Genomic DNA, 13,105 nt, shown 5'->3' with positions numbered 1-13,105 from the left:
TGCCTACAATAAACACACAAGAGGGGGCGTTTGAGATTACGCACTAGCCATTATTATCTAGTGTTCTACAACAAAGTAAGAAATCAAATACCGTTGACACCAATGTCCCAGCCTTTAATAACCTGACCAATTCCTGCAGGAAAGTAACATTAAAATCAATACTTTGAAGATGCTAGAGCCTAGAGGGGAAAAACATCAGCAGGAGGGGAAAAAGTTACCCAGTCTAAACTCAAAAGGCCTTTTACCAACAGTAGAGTCAAAAATCGTTCCATTCTTCAACTTCCCAATGTACTTAACAGCAACCTAGAGAAGGATTCAGTTGTCAGTACCAGTTCAAAATGTATATATGATCAGAACATAAGAAAGTCTCCTAAGTGGTTAGATTGTCATCCACTTACTGACACATTAAGCAACTGAAAGCGGTACTAAGTTGCATTAAATTAGGTAGCTTGAAGAAAATTTCCCTTGATGCAACCTCAAATTTGTTTACCTTTTTCCCAGGGGCAGCCTTTTTACCATCTGGTTTGCCCAACGCCACCGTCTGAATGATCAGACAATTGCCAAAAGTGCGGGTTTGGGATGTCTCCTCCTTGCTGCTATCTGACTTCGAAACATCAGTTTGTGCCTGTTTTTCACTTGTGTTGTTCTCCTTTGTTTTCTTCTTGTTCGTCTTTTTCTTGCCCCCCCTGTTTGCTAGGCTCTTCAACATCGTCCCTTTAACAAGCCACAAGAGGTTTTATCAGAGAACAATGAGAAAAGCATTAAATATGAAAAGCCAGACACAAATACAGCAACTTAGCATACTTACGTTATGGTTTTCTCATCAGCTTGCTGATCAGGGTCAGCTTCAGAAGCACTTGCCTTCTTGCGTGTTGGAGAGCTGCTTTAGTGATAGCATGTTCCTCTGGACAGGTTTAGTTCAGAGTTCAGACTACCATTTTCGATCAAGCCCCACTTGGAAAACCGGCTCCACTATTCAGTCATTAATTCACCCAAGAACATCTCAGATTGCACATACGAATAAGGGAATAAGAGATTGTTTATTTCTCAAAATTCCATTCATAATAACTTATACTCACTTCTTTCTGAAAAAAAAATACAATGTTCTGCAAAGATGTATATTCACATTCTGAACTCCCAATCATATTCAGGAGGCAAACAATGGCTTAAACTACATGGCGCACACTACATGAATCGATTAGCTATTCAGGAAGTCAATCGGCCAATCTGCAGGTACTATATACAATAGACTCCAAGGAAAATTCAGAGTATGTAACAGGCCAGTGTCACGCGAGTCTAGGCATCGCCGGGAGTAGGTCGTCAATGCTGATAGGCGGAGTGTGCGAACGTCGACGGCCTCGCCGTCAGGACCTGCGAGAGTAGGATCTCCGTGGTGGCGGCCAAAGACCTTGATAGGCCATGGCCATGGAAGATCACGTCAGCGCCTTCAAAGGGCATATCGCTTCCAGCGAGCGCCGATTGATCTCTTTGGCGATGCGGCGGTCACGAGTACAGGAGGGCCTTGGGGAGAGTGCGGGCTCAGCCGGAAGTGGATTTTTTCCTTACCTAACAGCGATAGGAGTTGACTTTTCCCCAACCTACGTGGTCAAAACCAGTGTCCAACTCAGCTAAAACAACCATTGCTGGGCCTGAAGGGGTAATTTAACCGGTAAGTGATACTTAGGGGGGTCAAGTGCTCCAGTTGAAACTTAGGGGGTTTACTGTCCCAAACCTGAAACTTAGGGGGTTATCTAGACTTCTTTCTTCATTCATTCGAAACAAGTCATGATCTCACAAGAACGACAAAAACGAGCCACATAACCATAAGTTCACTTGCAAGCCACGCAAATGTTAACGCCCCCAAAATTTAGCACAGATGGCTTAGTTCATATGTAGAGCTAACAAAAATACCAAGGTACATATAACGACTGTAGAATATTCAGTAAAGCTGTAGCGCTGATGGAGGAAACTGGTGTTCTTTGAACTTGCATGGCAGCCTCAGTTTGTCCTGATCCCTTTCACTCCCGTTCATTTTACGTTCATTAGCTCCACATCAAACACAAGAGTTGAGTTGGGCGGTATCTGCCCTGCCTTCTCCTTTCCATAGCTGCAAAGAAGATGACAAATCAGAATCGAAACAACCAGCTTGTGATGAAAAAGCAATGCAACTGTATCTGCAGATCTTTCCTACCCCATAGATGGTGGAATGGTTAGCCTTCTTTTGTCACCAATGCGCATGCCTACAATAAACACACAAGAGGGAGCGTATGAGATTATGCACCAGCCAAACGACTGACGTATGCACTAGCCATTATTATCTAGTGTTCTACGACAAAGTAAGAATTCAAATACCGTTGACACCAATGTCCCAGCCTTTAATAACCTGACCAATTCCTGCAGGAAAGTAACATTAAAATCAATACTTTGAAGATGCTAAAGCCTAGAAGGGGAAAACATCAGCAGGAGGGGAAGAAGTTACCCAGTCTAAACTCAAAAGGCCTTTTACCAACAGTAGAGTCAAAAATCGTTCCATTCTTCAACTTGCCAATGTACTTAACAGCAACCTAGAGAAGGATTCAGTTGTCAGTACCAGTCCAAATATATATATAATCAGAACATAAGAAAGTCTCCCAAGTGGTCAGATTGATTTGAACAATTTAAAGTCATCCACTTACTGACCACATTAAGCAACTGAAAGTAGTACCAAGAAGATGAATTAAATAAGGTAACTCGAAGAAAAATTCCCTTGATGCAACCTCAAAATTGTTTACCTTTTTCCCAGGGGCAGCCTTTTTACCATCTGGTTTGCCCAACGCCACCGTCTGAATGATCAGACCATTGCCAAAAGTCCGTGTTTGTGATGTCTCCTCCTTGCTGCTATCTGACTTTGAAACATCAGTCTGTACCTGTTTTTCACTTGTGTTGTTCTCCTTTGTTTTCTTCTTGTTCTTCTTTTTCTTGGCCGCTTGTTTGCTAGGCTCTTCAACATCGTCGCTGTAACAAGCCATAAGAGGTTTTATCAGAGAACAATGAACAATGAAAAAAGCATTAAATATGGAAAGCCGAACACAAATACAGCAACTTAGCATACTTACGTTATGGTTTTCTCATCAGCTTGCTGATCAGGGTCAGCCTCAGAAGCACTTGCCTTCTTGTTTTTCTTTTTCTTCTGCTTGGCTTCAACAATGTCAGCTGAGGACTCTTGCGTGATCTCCTTTCCTTCATCTTTTACCTTCTCACTGTCCACAGCAGTCCTCTTATCCTTAGCCTTCTTCTTTTTCTTTGAGATCCGGTCATTTTCAGCAATTACATCCCTAAGAACACAGGAAAAATTACACACGTCACTACATCGTGATTAAACAAATTAGCTAGGGCAAATAATTAACTAGCATGTACCCTGATGGCTCAGTAATGTCGCCACTTTTCCTTTTCCTGTCCTCATTAGTCTTTGGTTCTTTCTTAGAACTACCCTTTGAACTCTTTGAGTCAGATACAGGAAAGCCATCTTCGTCTTCACTTTCCAATGATCCAGCAGTTGGAGTTCTAACAGCAACCTGGAGTCGAGAATTGTCACCATCTTCACTGGTTTGTTTCTTGTTTGATCCCTTCTGTCCTTCACCACCAGCAGGCTTGTCATCCTCTTGAATCTCCTCAATAACAACTGCAAAATTTGCCAACATCAGAACAAAAATCATGAGGTAGTCTTGAGGCCTGAAGCAATCCAAAGCCCAATCAAAAATATTTTTCAACAAATGAAATTAATGGGAACAAGACAATCCTTTTATTTCGTGAGAAATAACTACAGAACTAACAATGCTGATTCTACTTAAGAATGCACACAAGTACGCAGTGCAGGCTAGAAATCTACAGCTAAGAAACTGGCATATATTATCTAATCCATAAACCAGCAACATATGAATTCCTGCGCAAAGTGCTAATTTTAACCTGATACGTGCCATGCACTTACAATGTCTGCCACTGCCATTACTATTAACCGCTGTACTCCTATGCACATTTGCAACAACAAAAATAGCTACATCACGGAAAGTCGGGAACCAGTAAAGTATCATAGAGAAACTATGGCAAGCCAAATTTTGGCATCAAACCAAGCACGCCAATAGAACAGATTCACGCATATATCAGGAGATGGAACAACATATGAAAGCATCACCTGAGCTCTTGCCTCTACGCTGGTTGTTGAACAACTCTTCATCATCGTCCGAATCGTAATCTGAATCGTAGTCCAAATCATCTTCGCTGTCTGAATCATCGTCTCGGAGTCAGCAACAGAATAGCAATGGCTTGCGCAGTAGGATAAAATCTAATACTAGCCTACCTGTGCCCATCTCCCCATGGGATCCTGGAATGACCACGCCCTCATCGGACGCATATAAATCCTCCTCGGAGTCGGAGCCCTGCAGCTCATCACTGCAAGTGTCGCAGTCCATGTCCTCCTCATCATACTCATCGCTGTAACTACACTTAAGGAAAAGAAACCCCCACTGCGACAACTACGAACCAGAGAAAAAATACAGTAATAAATTAACGGGAAATTTAAGTGGCGGAAAAGATGCAAAGGATACGCGACATAGTATCCAGCCAGGTGGACGCTCCTGGGGCCGAGCACCGAGAAGGTCACAATCTTCTCCTCGAACTCGAAATCCAGGTTGCACGACTCCGACTGGCCCGAGACCAGGGCGCAGAGGTACACGGGGTCGTTGTTCTTCACGGCGCACTGCACCTGCACCACGTTCTTCCTCCCCTTCTCCGCCTTACCAACCTCAGCCCCCAGCGTCGCCTGAATAAAATTCCCCGTCGTCACGCAACGTACAGAAATTACACGGCAACCGTGAATCTCGGCCATCTCGGAACATTGATTACAGGAAAAGAGAAATTCAGGGGCGAGAAATCGCGGCGGACCTGGGTGAGGCGCAGGCGGCCGCGGCGCGGGTCGGGGGTGAGCATGTAGGGCTTCTCGGGCTTCACCTCAACACCTGCGAGCGGAGCACCGCGGGCAAACGGTTAGAGGACAGCACATGGATGAACGGGGGGGAAAGGAGAGCACGGGGAAATTAACGGCGGCGGCCATGGCGATCGAGACGGCTGCTTACCCCAAAACGAAGACATCTCTGCGATTCGACGAATGTGCCTCGATCTCGATGGGAGGAGATCGGCTTCGGGGGATTTGGAAGCTTCGAGGCGGTGGTAGAAGAGGTGAGAGCAGGGGAGGCGGCGAGAAACCCTAAATAGAGAGGAGGGGTTTAGGGGAGCGGGCGGCGGAGAGGGAGGATACGGAAATGGCAACTGTTTCGCCCGTACGCCCTTGTGCCTTGTGCGGTCGCTCTCGTTTCGCTCTGGGCTTTTGGGCCTTCGGAATTTCAGAGTGGGCCTTCTAAGAAAATGTTGGTTTCTTGCTCAATCTCAACTACGAAAAAAAAGTGAACCAACCTGTAATTGGATGGTTAGGAGGCCAGTGGCACCTCTAGCCCACCAGAGTTTAAACTTCATGTTTAACACTTTGGTGTCTCATTAAAGGTGGAATATTCTTTAGTGGGAGCCGACGTTTCCGTCAACAGCGAGGCACATGTGGTGACTTCGTCAATCTCAAGACCCGTCGGATGAAGTGTCTTGGACGCAGTATCTCGGAGGTGCTTATAGGGGTAGGGTGTGCATGTTTGTGTTCATAGGGGTGAGTGTATGTGCGTATATGTGAGCGTCTACATCTATACTGTGTTTTGCAACAAAAAAAACTACGAAAAAAAGTCTCAAAATCTCAGCTATAGACCTTAGCGGAGGAGAAGGACGACTTTTCTATTGTATTACTTTCTACATTAATTGAGGAAAGTGTTTGAAACCACATAAAAATAGAGTGATTTTAGAATGAAGTTTCTTTTATTCAAAAGATTTCTCTTATGGATGATTATAATAGTCCTTTCTCATGTTGGTTCATTAGTTCGTATTATTGGACTTCATACTATTCTTTTTCTAAGGGTTTCTATGCACTACAATGCATATGAGATTTTGCATCCTGTCAAACCTCTGGGAAATATCCTTTGTTTTGGTTTTGACCCAATCAAACAAACCAAAATTATGTGGGTTTTGTATGGCCATGACATTGTTATAATGTGTCCTTCGTACTTTTGCATTTGGAAAATCAGGCAAATCGAACAAGTCCTAAGTGGATGGAAAAATTCCTCTAAAATATAGTGCAAGTGAGCTCTTCGAAAATAATCCTAAGGATTGTACTCTTGTGAATAGAAAACAACTCGGAAAAATTACTAAGGAACCGAATCCTCCAAAGGTCTTGTGAAATTTCTTTTGAATCAAATAAGCTTTTATTAAAAATTTCTAAAAATGAGCCAAAAGTTTCAAAAACGTTCTCGTTTTCTCGTTTTTAAAAAAACTTAGCAAATAGTCATACTAATTACTATAAAGTTTCAACTCAATATCTGTCAACACCCGGATTTTTAAGTCCAGATGCCTATTATGCCATTCATCGCAATCCCAGGAATATTGTTTTTGCGAGACATAATAGATTGATATCATAGAACATCATTCATTACAACATCATAATAGTCTTACAAATAAAGGATCACAGGATCCAGTCTTATTACAACAATAGTTGATCTATTGATCAAGTACAAAACACATAGCGGAAGTGAAGTAGCGTATTAGTAGTCCATCTGTTCCACAGGCAACTGTTGACGTCAGGAGTAGTCCTAGTTGTCGTAGACGTCCTGCTGTCCATCTCCCTCATACTGCTGCTCTCCTTCATAGTCTGGCCATTTGAATAGCCAGGGACAAAGCCGTGAGTACTTTTTAAAGTACTCGCAAACTAATACTAAGGTAAGTAATACTATTTCACTAAAGAGGGTGCTAAGCTCTAGGTTTATTTGCATAAAGCTAATTTTAGTTCATAAGCATTTAGTAAAAGACTCATCATTTGCTAACTAACTCAAGTGGGAACATTAGTGTCATCCCCACAACTCAGTTGTGATTCAAGTCAAGTCACCCTTCACCATTTACCAACATTTTCAAGAATCTGACACCGGAAACTGTATGGCCTTTCCAACCGTCCGTAATCGTGGACACGGCTATTCGAATAGGTTTACACTCTGCAGAGGTTGCACACTTGTGCCACAACATTTGATTACATCCGTCGGGGATAACCCCGAATCATCGTAACTCAGTACGCGGATCATCAACCATAACCTTTCACTTATACATCCTAGTATAGGCACCTCTCCCCATGAGCTTGACCTCCCAGTGAAGACAAACCGTCAGCCTGGGAACTGCACAGGGCTTGGCCGGACAATTCACCTCAGTTCACAACCTTTCACTTATACAAGAAATTAAATGGCTTAACTGGAAGTTTATGTGTCTTAGTATGGGTTCCCTCTGAACAAGCATCATAGGGGTAACTTTGATAAATAAAATTCAATAAAACTTGTAAAGTAAAAAACTTGGGATAGGACCATTAAGCATAAAGTAAAAATAGGGTGATGTATGGCTCTTGTAGAGCTTTGCACTTTGCAAGTTTATTAGCTTGTCTTGGTTGGTGTACTGATCAAAGTGGTCTTCCTCTCCTTGGAAGTAGACCTCCTCCTCCTCTTGGTATTCTTCGGTACTAGCGTCTAAAAACGAATACGATACATACAATCACCACACCAATCTTAAACACTATACTAAGCACACACATAAGTCACACAACTTAGGCTAGCATCACATATTACTATTAAGTTGGTGGACTTGTTTTCTTATTTAAGAAAAACAATTTCCTCTCATACTAATTAGGGTGTTTCTTTTCCTTCTTTAGAGAAAATAATTTCCTCTCATTATCTTATTAAGATTTAATTTCTTCCATGAATCACATATGACCTAGGTTGACCAAAGTCAACCTCTTCATACTCATCATTTAAGAAAATGATTTAAATGAGGTGAAGCACCTCATGCAATTTAATCCTATCATAGTAATGATTTAATATCATCGAACCATTTCACATGAGAACCTATAGACCAGGGTCTCTATCTCATTTTGAAATGTTTGTGACAAGATTTAAATGAGAGAAAAGCTCCCATATGATTTATAAATAGTTTTGGACAATATCATTGACTAGAAATAGCCATATGGGCCTTTAATTAAACTAGGCCATGATCACTCAAAGTAACCATGCCATACTTTTACAGAAACAATTAGAGTATTGAAAATGTGAAGTGTGAGAGGTGGAATCACCTCAAAATAATTTAGGGTTGATTTTATAAATTTGTTTGAATTTTGAAAACTCTCTGACTTGTTATTTTTACTATTCAAAATCTATAATAGATCTAGGGTTCAAACCAGTGGGGTTGGATGGAGATTTTCATGCTCTTTCCAAATATATAAAGTTTGTCAAAATTGGTTCAGTGGATTTGAAAATATTCAATCTAACTCAGCATCAGTATTGAATTGACTGAAATGATTTTATTCAAATTCAAAGTACTGGGCTTAGGCGGGAAACGAGATTGGGCCAGGGAGAGGTTAAATGGGCCAGTCCAGTGAGCTGCCACGCGGGATGAGAGGAGCCTGACGGCGGGGTCCACTGTCAGCGAGTGTTTCCCAGCCCGAAGCGGTACGCAGTGACGGCCGTTGGATCAAAAGGCGATCGCACGGCTGAGGGTCGTCCTCATCCTCGACATAACGCCGGCGAGAGATAACCCTAGAGGCGGCCGGACTAGGGGGTCGGGGAGTTACCTGGAGGCGGGCGAGCGTCGGCGAGGCGGGCAGAGGTCGTAGAAGAGGGCCGGTGAGGCTCGTGGCACAGACAGCGGCTCCAATGGGGACTCCAATTGTCGGCGAGGTCGCAGGGGTACCGGCGGAGCTCCGGCAAGCAATTCGTGGGCTATGGCTTAAATTGGTGGGTGGCGCTGCTCGAGGAGAGATTGTGAGGTGAGGGAGGCAGATTGGTGTGCTGAGATCGAGCGGAGGACGCCTCTATTTATAGAGCGAGGGGTGGCCGTGGCGCGCGGGGCAGGTCATCGATGACGACGGCGAGGGAGGTCACGCTGGGCCAGAGGGATGGTGGCGTCCTGTAGGTGACGTCGAGGCGGTGCTGACGCGCGTCGTGGCGCTGCCAGAGGAGGGACGGGAGCTTCGTCATTGTCCTCACATCCTTGCAGTACGGTGGCGGACAGTCGTCGTCCGTGACGACGGCGACAGTGCTCCGGCGTCCACTTGGGGATGTCTGGGAGAGAGCTGAGTCGTGGGTGAGGGTGCGGGTGAAAGGAGAGGTCGCGAGGTGGTCAGATGCGACGAGGCGAGGCGAGGCACTGACATGCTCGTGGCCATGCCTGTGCGCGCGCTGGCGAGGCCGAGGACGGTGACCACGTCGCGTTCTGGGCGTTGTCGGCTTCCTCCTGGCTCGGGACCTTGTCCAACGTGATCAGCAGTGAAAAGGAAGTCCCAAGGACAAGGTGAGGTGCGCTGGAGAGTACCAGGGGCAGGTGTGACAAGGGGGTGATCATGGTGATTGGCATGGTTGTGTCCTTGATGTTCTGGTGCCCAAACCTTGTCTCTGGGGTCATGGAATGCTAGAGTGAGGTGAGTATAAGTTATTTGACAGGGTGGGCAGAGCCATGGTGAGGTGGAGCTTGTTCATTTCCTTATTTCCAAAGTTTATGTGACATATGTCATGGCCTTGTGTGTCCTTGGGCTAGATGATCATGGCTAGGTTAAGTGAGGTCACTTAGAGGTACATTGCACTATTGATGAGCACAAGAGAGAGAGAGAGAGAGAGAGGAGGTGGTACATAGTTGGTGGAGTGGTTGTACCCTAATTTTAGTTTATGTGCTCCACATAGAATACAAGCAAAGGTCTCATATGTGTGGTATTTTGACCAAACTTCTGCATAGAGATGATCTAAATAAGGTTTGGCACTTATTGGTGGTCTTGGTTTGAGGTTTGGAGTTGGTTTGTAAAATTTCTAAATTTTGAGGGAATCTAGAATTGGTTTCAAAGTTGCAACTTGGCTTGACTATTTTTGGCAATGGTCAACGATCTGGTCAAAGTGGTCAACACCAAAGTTGTTCACCTTGATGATGTCTTGGATGAGGTGCAAAGAGTTGTTAGGGTTTGGTTTAAGAATCTCTAAATAAAAGGGCTCAAAGTGGGTATGTTGTTAAAAATGGTATAAGTGACCATTATCACATGCCACATGGGTTTTTGATTTTTCTTTGCTTGATTTGATTTCTCTTGACCCAAATGATGTTGTTGTTTGTTGAAATGGTATAGAGGAGTGATCCAACCATTCACAACAATTCTTAGGGTCAAGGTTTTTAATTTCACAAAGTGGCTCTTTACTCTCATATGCCTCTATGGTATTTTTATTTTCCTTTTAAAATATTTTCTTTTCACCTTGGATTTGATTCGTTGAGCACCAGGTAGGGTTGATTTAATGTTTTCAAAACATCTACACAAGGTAGAAAGGTCTAGGTAAAAGTTTTACCAAAATAGCCATAGGCACATAGGCCCTTTTCTTACTTTATTTCTTTTTATTTTGTTTTAGCTTGGAGGGTGAAAAGAGGGGTGAGGTTTAGGGTGTTGTGTGATTTAGCAAAGTTTCCCCATCATTTAGAAAGGTAAAAGGGTACTAGTCAAAGTTTGCATATTAGGGCTATATGCCCACATAGGTCTTTTGGTGTTCTTTTTGGTTTCTTCCTATGTGATCTTATTGGGTTTTGGAGAAAGTTAGGGTTTAGGGTTTTAGGTCATTTCAAAGTACTTCAACAAACAATTATGGCAAGATCACAACATATAAATATGATCACTAGGTATCAAACTTAAACTAATAAAAGTTTTTGTTGGTTCCAAAATTTGGAAAAAGGGAAATTGAATTTCTTCTTTGTTTGAAAATTTGGGATGTTACAATATCATTGTGCGTGACTTTTCAAGATTTCAAAAGGTTGAAAATATGTTTTTGCTATCACCAAAAGAGGTTCGATTTGCCTGAATTGTGAACTGCTCTAGTGCTAAGATTTTGAGTCCATGCGTCCCTGGAACCATACTACCATTACTTAAAGCCAAGATCATAAATAATAATTTTTCAAATATATATTAAGGCTGACTCGTCATCAACTCTTTATACGGTTGAGATTTTCATGAATAGTCGATCTTCTTCTCTCACCCAAATATCAACAATGGTCTCGTGTTATCGGGCAAAATGTGAATGTCTCATCTATTGACACATCACTCGTTTTCCCGAGTCTTCTAAATTCTTCATGGCGAAAAGAGAAGGTTTGGCATCTACTCTTTGTTTGTCCTCATGCCTCTTTGATATAACATTGAGTAAAGATGCTAGAATCTTCACCCAAGAAAATATCTTGTTGTACACTTTAAAAAAGATATTAAGGTATATGTCGTCGCTCCTCTCATTTATTGTACATTAGTCGTACCTAGTTATTCACGGAAATCTAAACCGGGTGAAGAATTGATGGCGATTCAACTTTGTACGAATAAATATATTTTGTTATAATGGCTAGGAACTTGGTTGTCAGTATATGGATAATACATGTCGATGAAGATGGTAGACCGTAGACATACTGCATTTTTAGATGATCGTCGATGTTTAGTATGTTGTTAATGGATCCAAAGTTATTTTGTTGAGGGAGATAACAATGTCGGAGTGTTATGGTAGCATGTTATTATATATGATTTATGGTATGTAAATTATGCACTTGCTTGTACCGCCATCCTCGACGTGTTACATGAATCAAGATTGTTGTACTAGCTAGAGTTAAGTTTGGCAAAACATATGGGAAAATAACACATAAAAAACACATTTTAAAGAAGATATGTACCTAATATGTTATAGCCTAATTCATATGTTTCAAATTACTCTGTACATTAGATTTGCTCAACTTTGCAGAGTTTAACCAGTCATATCGGAAGAAATATACATAAACAATGAAAGTATATTTCATGACTGCCCAAACATATTGATTTTAATTTGTACATATTATTAGTTTTCCCTATGCTTTGTCAAACTTTATACAATTTGATTTCAACCAAAATTTGTATGTGGAGTAAGTTATAACAAAGTGAGTACTATTATGCTAGAGCTCACAAATCCTTCTGTCGGCTCGTTTGTCACAATCCCTGGTTGTGGTGAATCTATTTTGACTACTTCTTGTTTGATAATAAATTTACAATTCATAGTAACATTCGCATCATAACACAAGGGTTCGTCGATTGAGGAGTTCATGAAGCCGGTGAGGCACTAACGATGATGGCATTTGGTGTGTCTTCTATGAACTCGGCGGTGGTCACCGTTATCTAGAGGAAAGAGAGTAGCTAGTCCGGTTCAGAATGAGAAAGATTGTTTGTCTCTTATATGTCTATCATGCATTATGTTTGTGCTGTTGACGATGATGACATGTCAATATTTGACAATATTCTTGGACAAAAACACCTACTCCCTCTATATTCCATATCTAGATAAAGATAAAGTTGAGCAGTTTTTTTAAGGAACGGATGGAGTACAAAATATTTTGTAAAGAGAGGAGTTCAAGTGAGACATTAAACTTGGGCAACACCTTGTTTGTGCTGCCAACTTAAACATAAGTGCGATTTGTGGAAAGTGAAATCGTGTAGATACCCTTTGAACAATTATCTACTCTATGAATTTGAACATTTGTGGAGTATAACTCAATCATGCTCTGCGTAGTCTTTTTCTTCTCCACCGCAAGGCTTTGTTTGGTTTGCTGCTACAACACTCCAAATGGACCCTGACTTTGCTTACGGTCTTTGTCGTCCTAGCGTGTGTCTGTCTGGTTCGTCCCGTCGTCCTACTCTGCCAATCATTTTGCAAAGAACGGAAGGAGATGGTGATCTGAGATACGACAAAAGAAAAGCAAAAAATAATTTGTAGGAATCAATCAGCCAACCAAGCCCTAACATTGTGCGAAACTTGAATTGATAAAAATATGGTACATCGATAGTAGCAGGAGTGGATGTATTTTGAGTATAGTGATTTCTTTTTCATTTTTTAGCTTGAAATTCATATAAGATTTTGTATGTTTATAGGATACTAGTACATCATAAATATCGGAGGAGCTGGCGACCTTTTTTCGA

General features: G+C 42.1%; 1 protein-coding gene and 1 pseudogene across 1 annotated transcript; both read right to left on the bottom strand.

Moving 5' to 3' along the window:
• Positions 1-709, bottom strand: part of LOC124671954 — a 1,006-nt pseudogene extending 297 nt beyond the window's left edge.
• A 1,030-nt stretch (positions 710-1,739) lies between these two features.
• LOC124675015 (peptidyl-prolyl cis-trans isomerase FKBP53-like) lies at positions 1,740-5,271 on the bottom strand. Its single transcript, XM_047211077.1, has 12 exons — positions 5,112-5,271; positions 4,921-4,994; positions 4,584-4,798; positions 4,337-4,470; positions 4,172-4,261; positions 3,397-3,661; positions 3,096-3,314; positions 2,772-2,994; positions 2,480-2,564; positions 2,353-2,394; positions 2,192-2,240; positions 1,740-2,107 (listed from the first exon to the last, which is right to left on the bottom strand). Exons 1-12 carry the CDS (start codon positions 5,125-5,127, stop codon positions 2,029-2,031), a joined length of 1,491 nt encoding a protein of 496 aa, XP_047067033.1. The 5' UTR covers positions 5,128-5,271; the 3' UTR covers positions 1,740-2,028.
• Positions 5,272-13,105: the final 7,834 nt, after the last annotated feature.

Source organism: Lolium rigidum, chromosome 7 (assembly GCF_022539505.1).
Source record: "Lolium rigidum isolate FL_2022 chromosome 7, APGP_CSIRO_Lrig_0.1, whole genome shotgun sequence".
Taxonomy (NCBI): Eukaryota; Viridiplantae; Streptophyta; class Magnoliopsida; order Poales; family Poaceae; genus Lolium; species Lolium rigidum.
Note: the sequence above shows the minus strand (reverse complement) of the source record. Positions and strands in the feature narration are given on the sequence as shown.

Excerpts from the sequence above, each read along its gene's own strand:
- LOC124675015 (XM_047211077.1), bottom strand. Across the intron at positions 4,799-4,920 it reads GCCGCCTGCGCCTCACCCAG|GCGACGCTGGGGGCTGAGGT; the intron begins GTCCGCCGCGAT and ends AATTTTATTCAG. Across the intron at positions 3,315-3,396 it reads GACATTACTGAGCCATCAGG|GGATGTAATTGCTGAAAATG; the intron begins GTACATGCTAGT and ends CTGTGTTCTTAG.